Genomic DNA, 26,002 nt, shown 5'->3' on the forward strand with positions numbered 1-26,002 from the left:
AATTTGGGTGTTCTCAAAGGGAAAATGAAAGTCAGTCTTTTACAGTAATCAAAGTAATACCTGTATGGATAATACTGTCACTTGAGTTGTGGTTTGAAAGTAGTCTTAACAACTTCCTTTAAAATTGATACTTAGTCAAATCTTTAAGGTGGAGCTCAAGTTGCTTCTCCTAACCCTCCACAGTCACTCTAAAGCAGGGTAACCATGACATGAGGTGAGAAAGAAAGGGTCATATGCTAAATTATCAGGTGTTGCTCCATCACTTGATACACCAGTTCCTTTGGGATTTACAGTAGGTGGGGCATGCACATTTTCCTGTTACCTTCTGTGTCTGGAAGATCCTTCAAAAGTTATGATACCACTGGTTGTTCCCCTTGTGTGTGAATGAAAGTTGCTCAGAAGATTGCATCTAACATGATAGACCTGAATTTTATTGAAGATATTACTGACAAATTGAAATGTTAGAATGGAAGAACCCTGATGATCCAACGCAGATTTGGTCTGTTTCCACTGTTTCATTATTTGTTTGTTGCCTTCTGCTTTTTGCAATGTATTTTTCAAATAGAAATAGAGCAGAAGGGTTTTTGCAGTGGGAAGGTGTCATACTGATCTAGTGCTTTGTTGATTTAACGAAATGTATAGGATTAGCCCAGAATTTGATCTGTTCACTGATCTTCTGTGCTTAAAAATGTTGACCGTGAGATTGCCATAAATACCAAAAGACGAATCACAGGTTGTAGAAATGTATTTATTAGGGCCTTTAAATGAGCATTAAGGGAAGGTATTTAGCAAGTATAATAAGGTTTATTTAGTTCTTAAAAATATTTTGTCAATTTCATGCAAAAAGGATTTCAGCAAGCTGCATATGACTCTTCATTTCCCTATTTATCAAGGATTGGCAAGAGCGAAGTCTGTTCCTACGAAGACCTATTCCAATGAAGTTGTCACATTATGGTACAGACCACCTGATGTTCTCCTCGGATCTTCAGAGTATTCAACTCAAATTGACATGTGGTTTGTATAGCTTTGTCTAATTTAAAGTTTTGTTCTGAGTGAAGTTGAAAAAATGTTAACTCTGCTGTTATATAGTAACATTCAGATACTTATATACTCAAATCCTTTGAATTTTTGTAGGCTACAACTGAGTTAGATGCTTAGAGAAAAAAATGGTAGACTGGGAAGGTGCTACTGTTCCTCTCTGAAAATGCAGAGTACCTTTTTATTGCTCGGAGTAAGCAAGCATTAGGCCCACAGTGTTAGGGGGAAAAACAAACCTTATTCTCCTAATGACATGATAATGTGGTATTTTACTATGAACTTTAATACAGTTGATTAACTTGACATCTGAAGGAAGGGGATATAATATAGCTATGACACAGGTTTTGTTCAGTCTTTGACAACTCTTTTGTTGCTTCACATCTTTCTAAACAGTATTTTTAACAACTAATTTAATAATTTGTTGTAATTGAAGAGAAATTGCAGAAGTCTTTAAGAGCTGAAATTTTAGGATTATTTCTGCTTTATCTTTTTCCTGTTTTTATAAAGGGGTGTTGGATGCATATTTTTTGAAATGGCATCAGGAAGACCTCTTTTTCCTGGTTCGACTGTTGAAGATGAACTGCACTTAATTTTCAGACTTCTTGGTAAATGAATACTTTTAGCAGTAATGTTGATGCTTTATGTTTGTATGACAACTGTAGATCTTTATAAACAATGATATTTTATATCGCATTGTAATCAAGGTGATGGAAAATTATTCAGCTGAGTGTACAGCTGAGTTTGCAGAATATAGACTTACTGAATGATTTTTTTTCTTTTTTAAATTACAAGATAAATGCTTATTCATGTCAAAGTTGTTTGTTCGTTTACATTTTAAGCTGAATTTGTTGCTGCTTTTAAATGCAGGAACTCCGTGTCAAGAAACATGGCCGGGCATTTCTTCCAGTGATGAATTTAGAAACTACAACTTTCCTAAGTATAAACCACAACCTCTCATCAACCATGCACCAAGGTACTTTGTGTTTTATTAATAGAAAATACGCATCCCTGTGGCTTTGCATATTCGTAAATGGGAACATATTTCCAAGTACAGTCTGCTACTGAATTCTGTAAAACTGCACATCAGTTGTGTTATTGTGGGCAGATGCTAATGTAAAGCAGAATCCTGGTACTATGTGATTACTTTGTCTAATTTCATTCTAGGAACCACAGCTCCTTAATGACCTATAGAACTATAAACTCCAATTAATAATGTCTTTATAGTAGGAGTATTCACACAGCATTTCCTAAATAACCCAGATTCTCTTCTGGTTATATTATTATGGTCCAGACCATTTGTTTAAATAGCCAGATTTCCTTGGGCAATTTCTTGAAATAATGTTAAAGCTATAATGAGGGAGTTTAAAGATCTGTACAGTTAATATAAATAAACTTTATAATATAGACTACAGCATTTTTTGTTGACATTGTTTCCTAGTAAGTGAGTAGTATTAAGCTTTAAAAAATGATAAAAAAATTTCAAATAAATAATCCAGGTCAACCTAGTAAATCACAATTCAAACTCAGGATTTGTCTATCCCCAGTGTTTTCCAAATAGTCTTGTTCTGACATACTGGTACTCATAAGTACATAGTTTAACATACGTAAATGTTGTGTAGGTGAAAGCATTTTTATGTTTCAATTTAATTTTCAGGTTTGTTATAATTTAATTGTTAGTTCCTCAGCGGTTTTACTTTTGTAAATATAGTTCAATAACTGTTTTAATTTTTAAAAATATTTTTATTTTTAGGCTAGACACGGAAGGAATTGAATTGATAGCGAAGTTCCTTCAAGTAAGATGTGTTTTGTGGCTTTACTTTGTAAAAGTGCAAGTTTAGAGTTTTGATATGTTATTTGCAAAATGTATTAGAAGCAATAGTATCTGGTAGATCTGTCTCAAAGAGAAATGTGTAGGTGAGTCTGTAGTGGATGATGTGAGAAGAATGAGTTTTGGGAAGCCAGTGTACTGTGAGAATTAAAAAAACTGATGTTTACTTTTTTTTTCCCACATAACTGATTTCTTCTCATACTACTACTTGTAAGAATAGAATTTTCTGTGTTAGCAATACCCTGAAAAAACTAAACCTCTTGTGAAATACAGCGTTAAACCAGAACTTTTAAATACAAATGCTATATTTCCATAGCGATGAACTGAGTCAGTACTAAAGAAGGAGTTACTAAGGTGTAACTCTTCTATTTGCAAACTGTATTCAGAAGGTGAAGTACGTGTGCTTAATCTTTTAATCTGTATTAAAAATGAGCCAGAAGCAAGATAGAAGGCCAGCTCCTAAGTCTTTGAGTACATGCAGCACTGTGACTTCACAGTGTTAAAAATCCTTGTTACCTAAGGTGGAGTGCACTTACTCTGCTTTGCAGCTTGTGATTTAAATTCTACAACAGGTCTTCTTCTATTTTCACATTGTTTTAGAACAGTACTTGCAGTCTAAACCAGGACTTTGTTCAGGATTTGTATACATCGTTTTAGGTGTCTGCATTGTTGTCCAGAATTGCATGTATGCCAAGCAGGAGACATCTAAGCATTGTAACATCTATACATAAAGTATATTTTTGACTTGCATCCATTTACAAAAGTTATTTTGACTATGTTAGCAGTCTTGTTGGCACTACTGATTCAGATAACATCTTAGATTTTTGTGCGTGCAATATAAGTAATGAAAACAAATTTGTCCTAGTGCATTATGGGAAATACTGAGCAAATAGAACTCTGTTTTTCCCTTTGATGAAATCACTGCATGCAAAGATATTTTAAATGGAAACCAACATGCTTGTATGCTTTTTATATTAATAGTATGAATCAAAGAAGAGAATTTCAGCAGAAGAGGCCATGAAACACGCATACTTCAGAAGTCTTGGAACAAGAGTACACACTCTGCCTGAAAGTAAGACGAGTAGTAAAGTAGCAGAGTATTGTTAAGATAGTACATTAAAGCTAAATATGTTGCATAAGGAAAAACTCTAATCTATTAAAGAAATCTGATATATATTGACTTAAATATTTGTTAATAGGAAACTTTTTTATTCTGAACTATGTACATAAGAATATAATTTTGTTTATTAAAACATAGTTGTGTTTGGATGTGAATGAATTTCTTTGTTACGTTCCAGGTGTTTCAATATTCAGTCTAAAAGAGATTCAATTGCAAAAAGACCCTGGCTTTCGAAATTCCACTTACCCAGAGACAGGTATGGAAAGCTTGATTTTTTTCTTGTATCTGCTAAAAGAATGCTGTACCAGAGGCATTTGTAATTGAAAAACATTTTGTTAAATTAGTTTGTATGAATGTACTCAAATATCAAGAATGATTTGCTGAGATTCCTGTAGAGACATGCAAGCTAAAGGCACAGAAAGAGATGAGTTTTGCCAGGGATGGGCAGAGGGACTGTTAATCTGAGAGTATCTCGGAGATTCAGACCATTGCTGTGTGGGTGTGAATGTGGCAAAGTGAAAAAAAATGCATTAAGTGCAGTTAAAACAAAGATGCTGATACTGATTTAAGCACAAAGAATATTCTCTTGAAATAGAATGAAGATGTAGATAATAACTTAGTACTTCTCTTGTGCAAATGCTTAGCTTTCTTACCATGGTCCGTGTTCTGTTGTAGGACATGGGAAGAACAGAAGGCAGAGCATGCTTTTTTAAAGTAGGCAGTGCAGAGTCAAGCCCAAGACTATCCTGTCGATCAAGGACTCGGATCCAAAGGCAGTGCTTTCTGTTGGTGGACTTGGAATCGCAGTTTGTCTACACTGTCCTCTTCACAGTGGAGTCTTTTTATTTCCAACCTGCAAATTATGTTTTTATATTTGTTGTCACAGTGTGACAATTTTTTGTACAGTTGGTTTTAAGGTCTCCTCTGCCACTAGAGCCAGTAGGTTACAGCTGTTGATGTAACTGTAGCTGCAATTTTTGTGCAGGACTGAGAAACACAGTGCATTATTTATTGCGGAATCATTGCTGCTAAATAACTACTGTCTGTATAGTTAACACAACAGTTCCATGCCTGAAAAAGTTGCAATGGCTTTATAATATGTGAATGCATCTGTTTCTCTTGATAACATGTTCTACTGCTGCGGGGTTTTTTTCTATTTCTTAAACTGCAGTGTTTCCTGGAATGTAAACTTAGCTTTGCTTGGCTATAGGTGAGCCATCTTTAATGCTCTAAGTTCTTGGCACTTAATTCCTTATTTAACATTGGAAGTATGTGTTGAAATAGTTGAAAAATTATAATGCATATTATATTTTTGAAAAGCACATGGTGTGAAAGTTGATTCCAACAAGTGAACAGTAACTATGATTTGCTCTCAGATCCTATGTTAGTTATTGATAAATTAAAGCATGGAGGCTGGGTGATAAATTTTGTCAGGCTTACTCCAGCATAAAATATTTGCACATTGTTGTGCATATGGGGCCTGAAGAAACAATTAATTTTTTACCTTATTTTTAACTTAGAAATACAGATAGTAAAAAGATAATCCATATACATTGGACCCTGACTTACTTTTCGTTACAGAGGAACAGGACAACTAATTACAAGAACATGGGAATAATGTCACACTTTTCCCACCTTGTTGCTCTGCCATTTGTGCATTATTCACTTGAAATCAACTGGAAAGATGCAAGTTTGTACTTGATAAGAACTCACTGTGCTACAGAGCTTTTACAGTGGGAACTTAGGGAGTTTTTCAGATCTTAGATGTTATCTGTTTTCCAGAGATAGTAAACATATTACTACTATGCTTATGCATCTCAATGAGTATCATAAGTACACCTTGGTGATGGTTACAGTATTTTTAAGCATTTGTGTTCACCTTTATGAACCTATTTGTTTAGTGCATCTTAAAGAGACTGTAAATCTTTATTGGTATATTTTGAAATGTTCATGTAAATCTTTGGCTGGTATATCATGAAAATAGTCATAGGTAACTTAATTTTTCCTGACATTCACTGTAAAACGTTCAGGGGTCCTACCATTTCTGTTCAGGAAATCTTGTAGTTTATTGTTATTTAACAGTATTAAGTGAATTTTTGTATATTTCATTTTAACTTTATTTGTGAATAGTGATTGTGGCATGTTTGGGGGTGTTTTATTAATATTTCATTGATACTGGTAAATTTGAATTGGGATTTTTTTTTATTTTCTGGAAGAGAGAAATTCATGTGTAATGGTGACTATTGGACCACTACTGCTTTTCAGCATTTGTAAACTGGTTTTACGTTAAATCTTGTAGACCTAACAAACTGCTGTTATTTCTAACTGACCGACCTGTATTAATATTGTACTTTTGAAAGTATAAATATTATGTGGAATTCTTTGGTTTTGTTTTGAAATTTATAATAAGAAAAGCCCTGTGTTGTTAAAAATACAGACTAAGTGAACTTGCGGTTCTTGGGGCATTGTTGGAAACGTTTCGGTAGATCCGTGTGTTGTGGGAGCCGTCAGTTTGGGCTCTGGCCGCTTCTTTGATTCATGGAACGCAGAAGTAGTGGCAGTGGAAAGTAACGTGGCTCATCCGTGACTGAGGTTGTTCAGGATCTTATGAGAAGCACGGCCCACAGTCTCATTGTTGGTGAGCAAGTCCTGCGTGTCACACGGTGTCAGAAGTCTTGCCTAGGTCTGGGAGCGTAATACATGTCTTGGACACGTGCATAGGTCTCCCGCTGATTCGAGTGGGAGTTTTATGTGTGTGTCAGAGGCAGACGTGGCACTGATAAAAAACCTTGTCCTGAAATAGTTGTTATATATTTTTTTATAGTTGCTATGGATATGATCTAGATTTTATACTGATTAACTTTGTAGGAAATACATTGTAGATGTGATGGTGTTGAAGAAAGACGTATCAGAAAAACATCTCCTTTTTTTACAGAAGTAGTGAAGATATAGAGTAAATGTTCACTGTGGATAAATGTGGGATTTAGCATTTCTAGAACAGTAATATTTTATAGATCATAAAAGAACAAGTAATAATGTGACACTAATGAGTAAAGGACTTAAAGGTTTAACTGGTAAAATGAAGTGCATTAATACATTTAGAAAGGGATCTGCTGCAGCTAACAAAAGGATGTTCCATTTTAAGTAGGAGCTCAGCTTTTTTGTTACAGATGCAGATGAGAAGATCTTCCTTAAAATTAAAGCACTCTGTTTATAAAGAAATTTTTCCTAAGAACCTACAAGTGAATCTGTTTTCTTCATTAGGAGGTAGCTTTAAAGAATGTATTTCTTAAAAAGCATGGCATCTGTGGTCAAGCCAGCTTGGGGGTTTTTCTTAATTCTCTAATTGAAATTCCTGCATCAGCAGAGACAGTTCTGTGGCAGCTGCCTATTTGGGGCAGTAGTCAGCAAGTCTGAGGTTTCTGAGCATCTCTATGACATCCTTGTTGTGCAGTTCACTGTTCCGCCTCCTGTCTGGCAGAATCAGGTACTACGGACTTGGTTTCACTGTCCCAAGAACTGTAAGGAGTGTTGGCCTTTTTGGGAGAAGACCTCAAGCGTGACAAAACCCAAGCAGGTAGTCACCAAAAATGGGTGACTTTCAGTGTTTGGTATGACCACCTTTGCTTGAAGATGAGTGACCGGTTTATGAGAAATGGCCTGGCCTGCAAGTTGTGGCTGATTTTAAGTAGTTCTTTTTAGAAGGCACCTGGTGTATCCCACCTACCCCCGTGTAGGAAGGCCAGGGAGTGGGTGCAGGTGCGTGTCAGAGTAAGGTGGGCTCGGAGACAGGACAGAGGCAGGTGGTGGCGATGTGGGGGTGTGCACGCACAGGTGGAGTTTGAAGGGGAGAGAGGGTGGGTGGAGGACGGGGATTGACAGGACAGGATGGGAGACGGACAGGGCAGGGCAAACCAGCTGCTCAGCAATGCTCTAGAGGAACGTGCATCTCAACATGGCTGTGTTATTTTTGTGCTGCTTTACCACAGCGTTAAGTAGCCAGAGTGTATCCCTGAATTGGGCAATAAAAGTTAAAATAAACAGTTATTAAAGAATCAACGTACTTTGTATTTGCAAATCATTTGAAAAACTTGCGAGGTAGCGTTCTCTGGGCTGCTTGCTTGTTGTTTGTTGCATGAGTTTTTTCAGTGTAATAAAGGTACATTGTTTCTGTTTTGCAATGTTAAGATGGAATTAAGGTTAAGAATACATTCAGTTATTGCGGACAAAATATATGAAAGGTATGTTGTAAATATCCCCAAGCTAAGTATTATAAACCCAGGAAATACTCAGAATTAAGGTCAGATTTGAAAGAAATCCAAACAAATCAGGGTATGGAAATGTGCAGCTATTATAGCACATGGTGACACTGAAGCAAAATCAGAACTTACTTTGGCTGTGACAACATGATGAGTTTGTCTGGTTACTAATGAGCGGAGTTGAAGTAATTCTTAGCACATTTCAGTACCTTTTTTTACTATAAGAAATTTTGGCTTTAAAACAAATGTAACATTTCTATGAAATGCCTTAATTTTTGGAAGGAACTTATACAGTTTTTTGGTTTTATTTTTTATTTTTTTTCCAGAGTTTGGACTGTTAGAGGTTTAATGCTCCCATTTGGTATTTGTGTTGTTCGGCAACATCCTTGTATCTCACCAGCATCCATGTCTTACCAATTTAGGAGATTGGCAGCATGTATAAATTATAAAACATAAAGAAAGCACCATGAAAACGTGTAGCTAGTTGGAACATTGTAAGCTCTGGCTGTACAGGTGGGGTGATTATGAACAGTAAAAAATCAAGCATGTATGTGGGCTTTGTAATTCCTACCATGCACCCGTTTCATCTGTGGAGTTCAGTTGCACAAACATCATACCCTTTTTCTTGGCCACAGTGAAAATTCGGTTTTTCAGAACTGGGATGGGAGTTTAGCTATTCTAGATTGTTTCTTTAATCTTTTGTGTGTGATTTTTGCTGGGCAATACTGTGCTTCTCTGAAAGAAGAAGATTGATGTCAGTGGAAAACATACAATTTTCCATAATTTTTGCATGTTTTCTAAAATCCCTTAACTCATTTAAGTTCTATAATATTTGAGCCAGTTTAAACTGTGAATGCACACATGTGCACATGCTGTTGTGGTAAATAACTTCTTAATTTATTGTCCTGGCTGCATCCTCCAAACTCATTCAAGACGCAGACCTGCCTGAGCACATTGCTTTTATGGTCCTCCTAATGAAATGTGAGTCGTACTTGGCTCAGATGCCCTGCCTTGAGACACATTTTTCCCCAGAGAGCTATAAAGTTTCTTCATTTGATGCGGTAGGATCTCTTTGCTGATGGAATTAGCATTGCTGCAGATTGCAAACCAGGGAGAATGCTCTTCCCTGTCTCCTCTCTGACATACTGTGGCAGAACACCTCCCTCCAGGCCCTGTGTCTGCGCTGCCACCTGCCCCTCCTCTTTCACACCCTGAGCTTGTTTTTCAAAGGCTGTTTTTTCCTTTCTTCCCCATCCTTTTACTTAATTTGCAGGAGGAGGGAGCTGGCCTGGAGCCATGTTAGGAATAATTAAGGTTACATTTATTCATTCGTGCATCTCATGGAGTGAATATGAGCTGATGGGAATCTTTCACAAAAAAACAATCAACATATCCTAACACCCTCTATTCTAGGATGCTTTTCTACAAATACCACCACTCACCCAAGGCGGGCCACGATGCTGATTGTTCCAGAGTCCTTGCTTGAGGTGCATTCTCCTTTTTTCATTTAAATAAATTTATACTGCTCCTCACTAGTGCTGTCAATCTCTTTGCCCTCAAGAAGTAGGTTTGCACTCCATCTGTGTAGGCAGAGCACTCACACATTAATTGGTAAGAGCAGTTACAGTTTGGGGCTAAAAGGGATTTCAAAAGTTGTAGTTTTCTGATGACTCTGTAGGGATCTGAAGGACCTGTGTGTGTTTGTCCTACAGGATATACAGTCAGTCACAAGATCAGAAGCGAACAGTGATGCCCTTACATAAAAGACTACCTGTACTTACTGTGCCTTTTCTAAATTTGTTTGGATGTCATGATGACTTCTGAAGATTCTTCCTGTAGGCACAAGATCACACAGCCTCTTAATGCAGAGACTTGTTCCGTTACATGCTATAGTCTGTTTTAAAGGACCATCTCCCCTTTTAACAGTCATCTTGTTGACAGTTATTTACTTCTTTGGTAGGTATTTCCAAATAGGCAAGTGCCTGTCTGATGAGAGGAGTTTTATTCAGACAAAACAAATTGTTCTTTGTTGACATAATCGATGTGTGTCAAATCTTTTTCTGTAGTTTGTTATCACCCATCACTGTTTTCCCCATCCTGAAAATTTTCTTTAGAACTGAAGCCACTTACTGGTGCCAGGGCAGAAGGTGTGCACAGTCTCTCGACAAAGCTGCTCTGAAGCTGTGACCCTGCTGGTGGATGCTTGGCTTTTCTGTACAGGTAAGCCAAAAACAGCCTAATCATGCATCCAAGCCTATATAATATTGGAAAGATTTTGTGTATTGCTGAAGCATGAATAAAGTGTAAATCTTAAATCCCTCAATTGTGATCAAATTGCGATTACTACTAAGAATCCTGAAGAGAGAATAACTCCCGGTTTATTCCCCAGGATTGTTGGCTTGGAGCTCTCCATGCCACTGGAAATACTGACACTTTCACAGTATTTATTTTAAAAACATTTATTTGATTTTTCTCTACAGTTAAAAAGATATCTGTTAATAAAATTCAGTACAAGATTAGCAAGAGAGTTTTTTCTTCAAAGCGTAAGGCATAACCATCTAGTGTTTTATGTAAGTGTTAGACTTGAGAGGCTGGACTTCATTTGTATAAATTCTTCCCAACTGGAAAAATTTTTATTCCACATTATTGACCAGTTTAGAAGGCAGATTTCATTTTGATAACCTGTTTTTTTAATTGAAAAGTCCATTAGCAAAAGATGTGTTCTTTTGCTATTTTTATTCTCTCAAAGAATAGAGAAGAAGACAGCGCTGTTTCCCAGTTGCTGTGTGTCTTCCATTAAGTTTTACTGGATTCTCCCAGATCCTTTAAAATAATTTGTTGAAATAGGATTTTTTTTCCCAGAACAGCTGTTTCCTCTTATATTTAAAAGAAATCCACAATCACTCAAGAGGCAGGAGGGTAGGAGGGAAGATGTAGGTGTGTTGAGACTTTTGAAAAGAAAAGAATCTGCCTTCTTAATAGTAAAACTTTGGAAGAAATAAAATCATGAGAATCTGAAGGATTTTTCTTTTAAGAATCTCTTTTCTGTCACATACTCCCTACTTTCATGTTTATCTGGTTTTTTTGCAGTGTGATATTTGATTTTAAGTTCTCAGGAGTATCTGCCTTCACTTTTTGAACTCACAGTGAGAAACACTCCATCTCTATGCTGTGTTCTCCCATTGGCTCTACTGGCTGGTAACAAGGTGGAACTATTTGCTGCTCATGCCTTATAGATATAAGTAGGTATGTATGCTTCTTTAAAAATGAGGCAAGAGTTGGCTCTAGAGTGTGAAATATTTGCCTCCCTGTAGCTTAATTATTGAAAAATATTCCATGTACCTGAGAGGAATGCGTTGGAAGAGAAGTGTTTGATCTGTGAGCCCTTGTGATTTATCTCCACTAGCCTAGTCAATCCCATCAGTTACATTCTGCCCTTTCTTCCAACCTATTCTGATTTCCCTTTGTATGAAATTTGCCCTCACTCATAAATTTAGTGTCAGTTCACCTTCTGGTTTTGACCCAGTGGGGTGGTGCAGCGTGGAGCTCTTAAAACTGCACCATTTGCTGAATGGAGCAAATGACTTCCCAAGCATTTCATCCGTTCTCCTCATGTCTTGCATCTAATTGCTCTGTTTATCAGCTGGTACTTCTTAGAGATACAGCAAGTTTTTATCTTGTTAATTACTGCAAGTGGGAAACTGAGGAGTCATTTTTGATTGTGCAATCCAGGCGCCTGAGGAAAATTCTTGCTGTCTTTTGTCAGACCACCTCTGCCCCAAAAATGGCTTTTCAACATCAGAACTGCATTAATAAAATGTTTATTTAGCACCTTTCAGGTTGAAGGATCCAAAAGCACTTTACAATTAACTACACACATCATCACTGAAATGCATCCAAGCAGAAAATCAGCAGACAACTCACTGCATACATTTCAAAAAGAACGGTCTTTTGGCCAGAAAGCAAAGTAGAGGCTCTAATGACCTGTCGCAAACGGGATTCTGATTTTGGTTTGGTTTTTGAAGGTCTCATCTGGAAAACCTACAAGGTAAAGCTGCATTCAACCCAATTTAGCCACCTCAGAAAAATGAAGATTTGCATCAGCCCTGCCAAGATTAGAATCTGTGGTGCCAGGGAGTCTGGCCTAATCCTAACCTGACATTTAGATGACTAAGCCATCACCTCAAGGCAGAGAACATACCCAGAAAGTTCAATTTACAAATATATAGTAACACAGTGCTGTTTTTTCATCCAGAATTCAGCTGTTTATACATAAACATCCCACATGTACAGTCTCTGCCTCTTTGCAAGCACCAGGCATTTATTTACAGACCTGTAACTTTTCCAGCTTTGGGGGAAGGGGAAATGTGACCTTCTGAGCTTGAGTAGCTACAATAATCTTTCCAGGTAAGTAGTAGAAGGCACTTGGCATGGCTGAACAAAGCACCTGGAAATTCTCTATCAGGAATGATCCTCATTCCCTAGGAGGACAGAGGTTACCTGCAGTCTTTCCAGCTGTACTGTTGACAGTTCATAAGAAGTATAGGCCAAATAAATTTTGAGCAATGTCTCCTTTTCTACAGAAGTATTCTCAGATGCTGGAAATGTCTCGAACATACACAGCCCAGTTCTTCCCTGTTGCAACTCGCCAGAAGAACCTGGGCGTAAATGTGGTTTTGTTACTCCTAACTACATCTCCTGACTGTAACATGGATTACGTTTTTCATTTCTTCAGCAAACAAAAATTATAAGGCTATTTTTATACAATTTGAAAGCACTTAATACAAAGTTACAATAATACACTGCATCATATGGCCTATCCATGGAGAAAATACTGAAATACTATCATAGGGCTGTTCAATACTAGTTTTTTTCTTTCAACTTTTTATCTTAATACTAGAAAATATATAAATCATTTACATGACTTTATGCAAAAGAAGGCACAGCCGGTTATAGTTTACACAAGCACAATGCATAATATGCAGGAAAAGGGATTAAAAAGAAGCTTCACATCCCTATTAGATACATTGTTGCAAAACATTAAGAAAAGTACTTCAACAACAGAAGTGTTCAACACTCGAGAGCTATGATATAAAAAAATTATAATTCATTTAATGCATAACAGATTTATATATACTTTTATATATAAACACTGTTGGAAAATGCTAACATAATAAAAGTAGATTATCCATGTAATGAAAAGTGCAAACCGAAGTAATAAAGGGTTTCACAATGTCCTTCTCATAACACAGGAAAAACTAGCCCATAGGAATGAAGTGTTAAATCCACCAGTACATCCTTGGCACGATGAGGCATCATCAGGATTTCTGAGCGTTTGGAGAAAGCAGTACTGGTGAAGAGGCTCTGTCCAGACTGGGGAGTGGCACTGGTATGTGACCATTTAGCAGAGTTGGAAACTGTAAGAGGCCAAAAGGTAAAAATTACTCTTTATCTCAAAGCATTCAGCCCAGAAGCACATGGATTTAGCATTAGCAACTGGCTCCAGATGGTTTCAAGGCTTGTGATGTCTATACAGTAAGATATATATCCCAAATGCCTGCATCAGCCATTAGGAATGCAAAATAGAGCACAAAACATGACTAATTTGTAAATATATGGGGATATAGAAATCTATTATTGGCTGTATTTTATATAAAAATTCACATAATACATTTATCATTGCCCTGGGAAAGTGAACACTGTAGAGAAATCTTTGCCATCCATTCTGTTTCCAAAAATGTTTTTCAGCCTACAGCCTATTAATTACAATACATCCTTTTTGTCTGCCCTTCTTTAACACTATGCAGGAAAGACCTTTGCAAAAGTGAAAGTCGAGATGTAAATTTAGGGCAGAAAAAGTACAATTGGGAATACAAAGCATGGGGAAAATTACTCTCAAGTAATTACAATTTCTCTCTGTATTCACTAAGAAACTACAGCTACACCAAATCATTCAGCATGTGAAGCAGAATAAATTATTTATATTAATCTGCTACTTCTGAAATACCATGCAAAAAAATACTTATTCAATACAGAAACTGTATATTCCTAGTTCTGTAACTTACCTGCAGTGATATTTATTGACTAGTTCTTAACATCTGACCTGAGAAAAAGTAAAGCAAGTAGGTGGAATAAACTTGCTGCAGCATGAGGCGAGAATTATCCCAGTGGTAAATACTGATCTGGCCTCAAGGCCCAGCTCCATGAGCCTGAGAGAGGCAGAGCTGAACAACAGAGCTCTCAGCTTCAAGCATCTGGTGTATTTTTACCTCTTAGAAGATCAGTCCTTCAACAGCCAACTCTGCTGTAATCACTCCCTACACATGCACGTAATCTGCTCATAACACGTTTACTCTTCCACTAAGATGTCACTTAATGATACCTGTCTTCCACCATTCTGTTGAAAATCAGGCAGAGCAGCACAGGCTCAGCAGCATGTGCTGCAGAGGAGGGGCTGGCACCATGCTCCTGGTGTGGCCAGGACTGCCTGATGCCTCTCTTTTAACCAAACCAAATTTCAGGAAATGTTTCCGTGACTTCTGCCAAGATTCATTAAAACACAGACCTGGATTACAAGCTCTTCCCTGCCTAGCTGCATGGAGTGTGGGCTGGCTTTGCAAGGAGTCTGAGGAGAGCTCTGCCTTGACACCCACACTGCTGACCCACCAGTTCTCAGTGGGGTTGGCTGGCCTTCAGGCTGTGGTTTTCATTTCCAATTTGCTGTTAAATAAATCTTTGTGCTCTACAGCTTGTCATTGTGGCCTCTGACTGAATCAAACATCGTTTGTAAGGCCCTTGGGGTCTCTCAGAAGGGAAAGCCAAGGCCACTCCTCACTTTCAGTTCCCACAGGAGATGGCCAGTGTGTATCCATAGCTGTCCAAGCTCATTCCAGGCCTTGGTGCAGGCACTTCTCTCAGATGAACTGTCTGGTTGATTTAACCACGTGTGCAAAACTAAGGTCCAATACAAATTACTGAGCTTATCTGAAACACAAATAAGGAGCCCTGAGCTCCATGTGCAGCTGTCCCACTGGAGGCAGAAAGGCTTACTCCCCCAGTGCAGACTGTACCTGAGCAGAGCACTTGAGCTGAAGCCCAGCCTTGGATTCAGGCAGTCAGTTTCCCTGAAGGTTCAGAGACTAACACAGGGTCCCTGTCTAGCAGTATCTTCCTCCTCTGTAAGTGCTGGCCCTCCACAGCAGTCGAGGTGTTGATTCCAGGGGTGACCCTGCATTCTTCAGCTGCACAGATGGCCACTGGGTTCCTGTGCTTCTTGCCAATCAGCAGAACAGCATAATTTCTTCTGATTTAATGAATGGTCTGTTTTGCAGCAGCTACAGCTGGAACTGCTAATATCATCCCCACCATCTTCTTCCTAAGCCTCAAGCAGATGTCCTTGGCTGAGGACACATGGATAATTTGCAGGGGAACTGGAAATGGAGCCTTCAGGTTCAGAGTGCCCTTACTGTAAATACAAATATGTCTTTCTAGAGTGAGAAGTAGCTAATTAAGACAAGAGGATAAACCTACACCCACCTTACTGTGTGAGACCCAAACTGCTCTTGGTTTTCCCGGAGCTGTGTTCCACCCCTCTCCTGGCTGGTCCCGGACTGGTTTTCACTCTCTTCCAGAAGCTCTGAGAGCTCAGTTACCTTCTCTTACTGGGGTCCAGCATTTATTTCTGTTTCCCTCACACAGCATGTGTGTGCTTGCTGCAGTGGACACTGCCCTGTAGGTTCTGACTGTGCCGCCAACGATTTAAAGAAGGTACAGGTAAGTAGGCAGGCCTCTCTATAAGAAAGTGCCTGTTAACTCCTGTATTTTCTTAATCTGTTTGAAAAGCTCCAGACTGGTGTAAGGAGATGTCTCTTCCACATGTGCACCTTTAGCAGTGAAACCTGTGCATTGGAAAGACCTACCTGGAAGAGAGTGTTTGGTCCCTGCAGCCTGGCAGGACTCAGAGGAGCAACAGGACTGAGGCTGCTCCAGAAATGAATGCTAGACAGCAGCGGGCTGGGGGTCAGCAATAATCCATTGGGGGTCTGCAAGACAAAAAAAGACCCCATGACACATGGCTCAGGAGTTACAGCTCCATCCAGCAGTCACCACCCCTACAATCTTACACATCACCTACTGGCTCTATTTCCCAGGTAATTCACACATACAGCATGGTCAGCAGCAGCTGCCCATCCAGCCCTGCGTCCTGTCTTGTCAATACTGGATACCCACACATGTAATAATCCTTCATATGCAAATTGATTTAATTTCTGTTTGCTTAAGGAGAAGCAGTTATTGTTTATGTGAACCACACTCATGCAGCTGTGTAGAATAATACCATGTATGCCCCAATGCCTGCCTACTCTGCCTAGGCTTTTTCAGAATCAGTCTTTACCTTCTGAAGGGCAGCAATTGCTTGACCTGACTGCAGCTTTTCAAGTATTAATGCAATCATGTGGAGCCAAAAGAGTCACTGCCAGCCTTTGAAGTTTACTCCCCTGATGGCGCCTTGTCATAATGGAAGAGGCTTCAAGAAACTGGCAGTGCCCAAGCTGACACAGGGAGGGGCAAAGGTATGGGCTGGGTGCCCAGAGGGATGGCAGAAAGCACAGCTGATTGTCTGAAAAGACTCAAAACGGCAAGAACTAAGAATGCAAAGCTTTTCCCAACTCAGAGGTGTCTCATTCCAGTGCCATGGTGTCTAAGAATTGCTAGGAATGCATTCAGCATTTCTAAGCACAATTGGAGGGGAGGTAGAGTTAAAGCACGTGCAAATCTTGATTCAAATGAAGAATCACTCAAATTATTCTGTATACAGAGTAACTTCTATCATTCCAAAATAGAACATGGAAGTGATGTGACAGTTTTGAAAAAGTATTTGGCATAATGAGTTAATCTCACCAGTAATCTTGATGCCAATTATCAAAATCAGTCCTATTTACCAAAGCACTTAATGGATTTGAGTACACACTTAGCAAATAAGCATGTGCTTTGCTGTGTAGGACAAGTGCCTCAGTGCTCTGCTGAACTGGGACACCCATTTTTCCAGACTTTAAAATATGTACAGAGAAGACAGAAGATAGAGAGTATTTCCCATAGTAACCAGCACACCATGCATTCTGGTACCTGCTAGCTTCCCACCAGGACAGAAATATAAACTCCCACATGTGGCAATTGCAACTGGGGTCACACTTAACAGCTGTTCACACCACGGACCATCACACCCCGTTACCAGGACTCTGCAGTGAGCAGGCTCACACAGGCAGCACCACAGGTCATGTAGACTTTCAAATATGACAGACATTATTTGCATAGCAGCACCTGAGGGATCAGCTGTGGTGTTTGAGGCTCTGTGCAAACACAGGGGAATACAGACCTGCTGTGACGTGTTTGCACTGGAATTCACAACAGGGTCAAACAATTAGTTTAACACTAGCAGAAGGGATAGACAAGGAACAGCAAACATTAAAGCTCTCCCAGTGATTCAGGTGTCTGAAAGGCAGTTTAATACAAAGGGATGGTTTCTCCAAGGAGTCTCAGGAGAAGCAGGGTTTGTGGAGAAATGTGTGCAGGGAAAGGACACTGCCACCTTCCTTGTGCTGAAAGAGGTGGATCGGAAACACCAAATCCCATGGAAGAAACCACAGTTATGTCCCAGGGAGTAATAAACCTGTGGTATCACTGGGAAAGCAAAAGGTATTGATGCAGTAAATCAGCAGGTGTAGTGGTCACAGGAGTACCAGTGAGGTCAGGGTTGGGATATATTTGCATGACAACAAAAGGGGCAAAGAGCGGGTGGAGGCCTGGAAAGGAGAAGAATTCCATCTTGGTCTCACCAAGTGACAGCTCCTGTCAAGATAGCTGAAAAAACAACCTTGACAAGCAGGCACCTGTGAACAGCCCCCTTACAGTTGTTCTCTTCCCACGACCATGGCGCTTTCGTGGGGCAGGAAATCAGCAGCACCAGCAAGAGCCCCTTTCCTGTGCTGTATGACAGGCTGGTGCTCCATTGGCAGGCAGCTATTGATGGAGATTTACGGGACTGACAACACACTGAATTAGGTCAAGATAAATACTCAGATCTACTTACAGAAGAGCCTACTAACCTTAAAACCAGAGATGTAAGCAGCAAAACCCATCAACATTCAACTAAGGACACAGTACTAAGAGCTCCAGTGAGCAGCCTCGGTTCTTTACTTTTGCTCTAAGAAACTGCAGATAACCAGAACTGAAAATGCTGTTCTTGAGAGGGTCTTTTGAAAATAATGAGGAAAAGTTGGAGGTGTTTATTCCTACCTAGATACAGCCAGAGAAGGTCTTCAGAGAGAGAGAGATTTGAAACTTAGTCGCCCTGGGTTCATCTCTGGAAGCATGCTAACATGCCTACCAGCAGTGCTAGCAAAAGCTCATGTCCTCTGATGAGGAGAGCACTAGTGTCTGCAAGTTCTGCCAGAGCCAAGAGCCAGCCAAAGCAAGCCTCCAAATCCGTTTAATATGTAATGCAAAAAGAGCACAGAGCCTCCCAGGCTTGTTCTCAGTATCACCATCAGCCAATCATCAAAACCACCAGAGGAAACATAAGTGTAAACAACACCACAGGATAGGCTATCCCTAAATTACATGTGGAAATTGATGTGTCACTTCATTTTCTGCCCTCATGCAGCTGTACATCTGGTAGTAGATGTGGAACCCATTGGGAAGTTCCTACTTAAAAACGTCATTATAACCTAAGTATAGGAACAGTTTAAATAGAAATAATTCATTGCACAGAGAGGATTATGTTAAGTGACAATGCTCATGGCTCCTGACTCCTGACAAACAATGTGCGTAAGTACAATCTTGTCACTTTTAGCTGTTAGATCACAGACAAGTGCTGTCACACATACATTACTTCCCAGATCATTAGGCATGTGCTGGAGCCTGGGTGGTGTCTGTGGATACAAAACGGAGCTGGCCGCAGGCACACTACTTTGTCCCTAAGGAAATGGCATGTTGTAAATGTAACAAATGCTAAAGCAGAGGCCTGAAGAAAGAGTGTGAGTCAAAATTATATATCCACATTGGCCAAGGGAGAAACAACAAAAGTAATAAGTATAAATAATCTGCAAAAGAAGCAAGTGCTGAACAAAACCTAAGTATCTCTCTTTGAAGCTAACCAAATGGAAAGCTAACATTTCTCTACCAAAGTAAGGTACTGTATGCTCTGACACCCTCAAACCTATTTTTCTGTTCTGAAATTGATTGTGCTCACAGGGCTCCACCCTCGAGTATTCCTCAGGACTACCAGGTGCAGTAGAAAGCCATCTGAAATACCCTCTCAGGCCACAGGACCTTCTCTGAACCTACATTACTACTGGAGCAGACAGCCTGTTCTGCACTTGCCCCATGGCAGCAAGTATATCCTACTAGGATCTGATAAACCAGAGAATGTTTGAGATATGATGCATGTTCTTCCTTGGATAATGGGATGAACAGCAGATCCAGTCTAAATTATCCTTTAGTTATCTTGCATCATGGTGTTACAGTCATCATGGCCTAAGCAGCCATCCCGCTGAAGGAGCACCACAATCCTCTACCTAATTCCCTTCTACATCTTTCAGGGCAGTAAGTACACTAGTTCACAGATTAATGGGGAAATTGAATGTTTAAAAATATAATTACAGAATGAGGAAATAATTCTCTGTTCATACTGTGTTTGGGGGCAGCAGTAGATTAAAGTGGGTTTGCAATAATTCATGCTGTCATTGTGTCTGGTCAGCATCTGATATGATTTGCCAGATTTTCTCCCTACAGGCAGAAACTGTGGTTATACCACAGTTAGAGGTTATATGAGTTTGTCAATCACCTCGATTTTGGTTTGCCACACTTCTGTTCTTCCTGCCAAACGTAACTTCACTTAAAGGCTTTATGAGGTCAAAAATTACAGGTGACAGCCTTTCTTGGTGACACAACTTTGTGTCTTGGTGGTTTACAGGTGAGCCTGAACTGCACAAACTTGCTCTGCAGCCAGCTGAAAATAAGAGCAAGTGCTGTGCTGGCTGAGAGTACTTGCTGACACTCTCGCTTCTGCCAGGCCTTCATGCCACGGGCACACGACACTGCCTGCACCAAACACCTCCAACACCCCCAAGAGGTGTTGGGTAATGAGGTAATGGGATTCTGCATACAATATGTCTCCTAGACAGCCTGAAGTGAGTGATGGCTTGTAACACACCTTTGTATTTATTTATTTGCCGTTTGGTTTGTTACATTCAATGCTAGTATTTGCATCGTTATTTCAGGGCTGGGGATCTTAAGGGGTGTTCCTCAATTGGGATAATTTTACTCTTGGTATTTTTGTCTAATTTTGCAGTGGTACTGTAAGACAAAACTCACCAATGAATGCACTGAGTCATATCTATGTGATTTTCCTCTTCTGCTCTGAACTCCTAGATTTTTTTTTCATAGACTGGCATGAAAATGAGAACTCGCTCTTGACATTACCACAAATAAGTGATTAAAAGAACAAACTAATCTTCTGGTTATTTAGTAGGTCTGTGCTGAAAAGCAGCTCTGGCTGCTTGATCTGCACAACTTTGATCAACTCTCTTGATCTGCACAACTTTGCAAATCGAAACTGGTTTCAGAGCCTGTCTTAGAAACCATTTCGTTTGCTCCGTATTCAAAAGGTCACACTGTTTGAATGGATACAACATCTAGTAAAGGAATCTAATCAAGCATCCCATAACGCACAAGTTGTGATCTACAAAACCCCTGTGGTTTTCTTTGTGGCTTTTTCCTGTTTGTTTTGTAGACCTGGAGGCTGGTTTGAGATAAACAATTCACTAACGGCTCCCTATCTCCTTAGCCCTTCAGGCAGTCTGTCAACTGTGATGGCTTTTCCCACACTCATGTAGGAACAAACCCCAGGAGGAACCTACTTTCCACCCCTTGTTCAGACCACTGCTGTGTTTCACTCTTTTCCATATGATTTTTTTTCCCATCAGATGATGACAGGCCAATAGAGCCAACACTCTTGGCTACTTGGAGTGAATGCCTGGAGACAAGCAGGTATTACCTGTGCAGTGAAGAAAGCTGGAGTCAGGGATCCCGAAGGAAGCGCAGGGCTGTTGAGGGCGATGGAACCGATGTCAGTGCTGGAGAGAACCATAGGTGGGGCAGAAATTTCCAAGCCTTTGGGTTTTTTAGCCTTTGGGGGAAGAGATGAAGATTTTGCCTTGGAGCCTGAGGAGAGGTTCAGAGGCTCAAGGGAATCTGAGTCGTGGCAACTGGACTCAAGGAAGAAGCTCCTGTGTTCTGTAGGGAGGGGTGAGGTGGGAGACAGAGAAGGCGATCTGGAGGAAGATGATGATGGAGATGAAATGCTGGCACTGTTGGGTAGCATTAAGGAAGATATTTTAGCTGATACTGAAGAGCTGAGGAAAGCAGAGGCAGCTGCTGTTTCAGAAGTAGAAGGCAATGACACCACAGGCCTCGTAACTTGTTTGTCTGTTTTGTTTGTCACAAATCTGATAACAGTCCGAACTTCTTCGACTGGTATGTTTCCTTCTGACTTCTCCTCCAGTTTTTCTGTTTTGATTGGCTTGTAAGGGTCTGGCTGGTTCTGCAGAGAGTTGATAGTGAAAGAGGAGTACAGGCCAGAGTGGATATATTCATTACGGCTTGTGCTTTTCAGTGCTGACAAGCTGTGCTTGTGCTGATCCCTGCTCTCAGAAGGCATATTACAGTCGCTGTCCTGCAGCAAAAGGCTCTCTCTGCTGATTTCCACAGCATGTGGATCCATTTTTAAAATCTCAGGAAAGGAGACAAACTTGTATACAAATTTTTGTCCGATCACTTTCTTGATGATGTTCTGCAAATACAAAAGAAGATGCTAGAAATATCAGCATTTCAGAGGCACTCAGTATAGCAAACACAACGGTAGGGGGGCACTGCTTCCTCATCAAGTTAAGCAGGTCATTCCTTGGGGCTCTTAATGCTGGTATCACCTTTGGCTCATTCCAATACCTCTGCTCTGCCAGGGAGTCCACCCCCTGCTCCTCATGTGTCCAAAATCTCCATCACTAGGTGATAAAAACCTGCTGGTGGTCTGTTTTACTTCTGCTTCCTCTGAAGCAGCTTGGGAATATTTTCTTTCCAGTAAAAGCAGTTCTGCTGCCTTGCAGACTTGAGCTATGCCACCGTTTGCATTCCACAGCAAAGGCAAACTCCTTCACTTATGCCTCCCGAAACCAACACCAACCACCCTGAGTAAGAAGTACTCTCAGAATGTCCATAAGGGACAAAACCACCTTAAGCCTTCTGGCTCCAGTCATTTACCCTCTCTTCCTTACACCATGCAGAAGGATTGAACTAAACTGATGGTGACTGACGTTCTTTCAATGGTCTGTCAAAAATGCAAGCGCTTGCATGGGCTGGAAAAGTATTTGCATCCTGCTGTATCCCCGGCACTATCTCCAGGCTTGCATTAGGCTCGTGATGCTCACTGGTGCAGGCAGAAGGTTTTCATCAGTCTAAACTGACTAGTGAAATTAATGATGAATTGTACACATATCTACCCACCTGACAGATGCTGCAATGCCCCTTTTTTTCCCCTTCAAAGGTTCAGGACAAATAGTTAGCCCATAGGATCTCAGTCTGCATGAGCTTCCCTTCCTATGGCTTTGGGCTTGGCCTAGATTTTTTTTTCCTGCTAATTAGGTGAAACATTGGATGGGTGCACATTGTGTGCACTCCCAGTATTGCATTCTTTTTCAAAAAGGCAAAACCTCCAAACTACTCACATATGAAAGGAAACACCCCAACTGGATTTTTGTTTTCTTTTTCTAATATATATATTTTAACTCAAAATAATACCTCCCCTCTGCTCCTGGCAGCTTTGAGTTACTTTTACATCAAGCACTGGCAACTGAGATCCTCCTTGGAAAATGTGACTCCCAGCAGAAAAAGAATAAATGTATTTAAGGATGGCACTTTTTCACTGATGCAGGCTTGAAATGGGGGAACATTGCTATAAAAAGCAACTGAACAGGCTGGTGAGTTTATACTTCCTTTGTTATTATTAAATGTAGTTATATTTTAAGAAGGTTGCAGTGTCTCTCCTCTGACTCCACCAGCCTGCAGCAAAGACCCACTTAACGATGGCTGGAGATGAAAAGGATTCAAGTGCAGATCCCTCAAGCACTTTGCAGGCTTCTCTTAAATGTGTAGCCTGAGGAAATCTCCATCAGTGTGCAAGAGAAAAAAGGACACAAATTAATGAAGTGCCTCTGAAATGCCACTGACTTTCTTATATTTTTTTGACAAATAATTGAAGTGAAGGTAAAAAGCAGCTTATTTCTACCATCACCTCAGTGATCTGTCAGAATCATTCTGAACTGTGATGGTTCAAACCTCAAAAGACAGTGACAGGCACCATGACAAGAAGGGGTTTTCCTCCCTCAGTTTGAAAGGGCAAAGAATGCTTCCTTATATGAAGGACTGCATTTGCAGGAAGACTAGACACTTGCTTGGTAGCAGGAGAGTCAGTATATGTGCACACAGCCCCTTTTTTTGTTGTTGTTTGAATTTTCTAGGTAAATTCCCTCATGAGCAGGCTTGCAATGAGTGCTAGTGGCTGCCAGCCAGGGCTGCTGGGAGCTGGGGAAGGCTGGGGCCGTGCAGCTGGGGAGGAGAAATGGGCAACCACGCCAGGAGCAGGGGCTCCAGTCCAACAGCTTAAAAAAAAAATCTTACCAAGAGACAGCGCTCTTGGACAATCAGAGAGAGGGCAGGGAGCAGGGAATACCCCTCTTCTGTTGACTTCTTGACTGTTCTTTACACTTCCTCTCCTCTGTCTCCAGTCTGCAAAACAGTGACTACAGGAAACATGACCATGCCACCCCATTGAAAAGTGCTTTGAAAGCTGGGTAGAGCCCTGACCAATGTTTGCTCCAGCGCATCAGCCGTGTTAGGGAGCTCAGGCTTATTCACACACCAGCATTTCAGGCACTTGCTTCATGAGCCCCTCCAAAGACAGCCTCACCCAAGAGCTCTGAATCACCACCTGGACAAATAGGTCTCTCCCTATCCTCCACAGAACAGCTGGCTGAGCTGGATGCCAAAGGCTCAGTGGCCTGGTTCACCCTGCAGCTTAAACCAGACTATACTATGGGGGTACTAAACATCCCTGCTCAGGAAAGAAGACAGACCACAGCTGTAGCTGCTGCTCATAACTCCCACTTGGATGTGTTGCAAGTTCCCTAGCTCCAAGGGTACCGAGGGATGCAACACGTGTAGGGACACTTAGGCTACAAATTCCTCACAGGACTCTGTCCAGGCTGCTTCCAGCTATTGGGATCCCTACCCAGAGAGAGGGCTGCTCAAACTCCAGTATCTGAAGTGCGTAAGCTGGCAGGAGGTACCTGTAGCTGCATGGTTTGTTCTGAAAGATGGGGGTGTGCCCATATCAGCATGTGCAGGCAGGCAGATTCTGCTAACATCATAGATTATGCAGTTATGCTTATTATACCATGTGTGTAGAAGCTGGATTTGTGAAATTTTTGATGGAGGCACAGGTGCTACTACACTGGGCACCTATACTAACCTTTGGAAGATCAAGGCTCTCATTTAGCTGTGGTTTGGTCTTTCCTCACCCACCTCCATCTAGAAGAGAAAGGCCATTTCTCTGGCTGGCACCTTTGGCCAGGGTCTCTGCTCTCTCTACTGCAGTTCACTGGACGTCCCTTTCCTCTCACATCAAACATGAACAATTTTATGACTCTTTTCAAGGCAAGTGTTCTTAGTTTTTCTCCTCTAGCCATCACCTCTTACTGAGTATCAAATTCTTTACTCCCATCTCTCCATACAGCACAATATAACCACCTTTATGCCATTTCAGTCAAGCACTTTCTTGACTTCCACACATCACTCTCAAAAGAAGCTCCTTCCAGTTTTCCACAAAGGTATTTTCTAATGCTCCTTCAAGTATTTCCTCATAACACCTCTGACTTGTGCCACTACAAAAGGAATAGCACTCTAGCACCATCACACTGCTATTGTTTCTTTGCAGGATTCTATTTCCCCTGCGTTATCTTAAAAGAAAACCTTGCCAAAAGCAAAATAATAGTTTCCATTATCACTGTATATCCTGAAGTTCTGTAAGCAGACAAGAAAAGGACCCTCTTCCCAAAACAAGTCTTCCATGCTGCCACACACACTTGAGCATTAAAAATAGGAACTAGTAACCAGGATACTGGGTTTGACCTGTTATAGGAGGGGAGCGAATGTGCTGGACACCCCTGAATCTTGAAGGCACCCAAGCAGCTCTGTTCCCTGCACCATCATGAAGCAGCCATATTATTTATATACAATACATCATACTGCCAATCCATCTAAACAAGTGGGCAGCCATTAACTGAAACTAAAACTGAAACAGACTGAATAACACTCACTGAGTAAAGCCTGGGGCCACATACTGTTCAGAGAGGATGCAAAATTATTGAATAGCTGCTCATCACAACAGTACATGGCTGTGTAATTAAAGATGCAGCATAACTCATGCAAACATTAAAGTTACCCAGGGAACTGTGATTCTTGTATTTCCTAACTTCTGAGGGCTTGACTTCCATAACAGCTACATCCTATTAAAGTCGGTATCTGCATGTAATTTCCTGGATTTGCCCTCCTTCCCTCAATAAAAAACCCTCATGGGAAAAACTCACTAGGTTCCCTCTTGTGTTCTCATCTTGAAATATTCATGGGGACTTTTAGTAGCCCTGA

The 26,002-nt window shown here is 40.5% G+C and overlaps 2 protein-coding genes across 5 annotated transcripts in view; one reads left to right on the forward strand and one right to left on the reverse strand.

The window, feature by feature from the left end:
- The window catches only part of CDK17 (cyclin dependent kinase 17), a 90,434-nt gene extending 82,389 nt beyond the window's left edge, over nucleotides 1-8,045 (forward strand). For both annotated transcript variants that reach the window (XM_064655401.1, XM_064655403.1), the window contains 7 exons: nucleotides 894-1,014; nucleotides 1,546-1,643; nucleotides 1,906-2,011; nucleotides 2,789-2,831; nucleotides 3,848-3,938; nucleotides 4,165-4,242; nucleotides 4,662-8,045. In XM_064655401.1, coding sequence (XP_064511471.1) covers nucleotides 894-1,014; nucleotides 1,546-1,643; nucleotides 1,906-2,011; nucleotides 2,789-2,831; nucleotides 3,848-3,938; nucleotides 4,165-4,242; nucleotides 4,662-4,699 — 575 coding nt within the window. In that variant the 3' untranslated portion in view covers nucleotides 4,700-8,045. The remainder of the gene's footprint in view (nucleotides 1-893; nucleotides 1,015-1,545; nucleotides 1,644-1,905; nucleotides 2,012-2,788; nucleotides 2,832-3,847; nucleotides 3,939-4,164; nucleotides 4,243-4,661) is intronic.
- A 4,005-nt stretch (nucleotides 8,046-12,050) lies between these two features.
- The window catches only part of ELK3 (ETS transcription factor ELK3), a 36,620-nt gene continuing 22,668 nt past the window's right edge, over nucleotides 12,051-26,002 (reverse strand). For all 3 annotated transcript variants that reach the window (XM_064655406.1, XM_064655404.1, XM_064655405.1), the window contains 3 exons: nucleotides 21,300-22,094; nucleotides 16,165-16,287; nucleotides 12,051-13,662 (listed from right to left, as the gene is read on the reverse strand). In XM_064655406.1, coding sequence (XP_064511476.1) covers nucleotides 13,564-13,662; nucleotides 16,165-16,287; nucleotides 21,300-22,025 — 948 coding nt within the window. In that variant the 5' untranslated portion in view covers nucleotides 22,026-22,094 and the 3' untranslated portion in view covers nucleotides 12,051-13,563. The remainder of the gene's footprint in view (nucleotides 13,663-16,164; nucleotides 16,288-21,299; nucleotides 22,095-26,002) is intronic.

Source organism: Pseudopipra pipra, chromosome 5, assembly GCF_036250125.1.
Source record: "Pseudopipra pipra isolate bDixPip1 chromosome 5, bDixPip1.hap1, whole genome shotgun sequence".
Taxonomy (NCBI): Eukaryota; Metazoa; Chordata; class Aves; order Passeriformes; family Pipridae; genus Pseudopipra; species Pseudopipra pipra.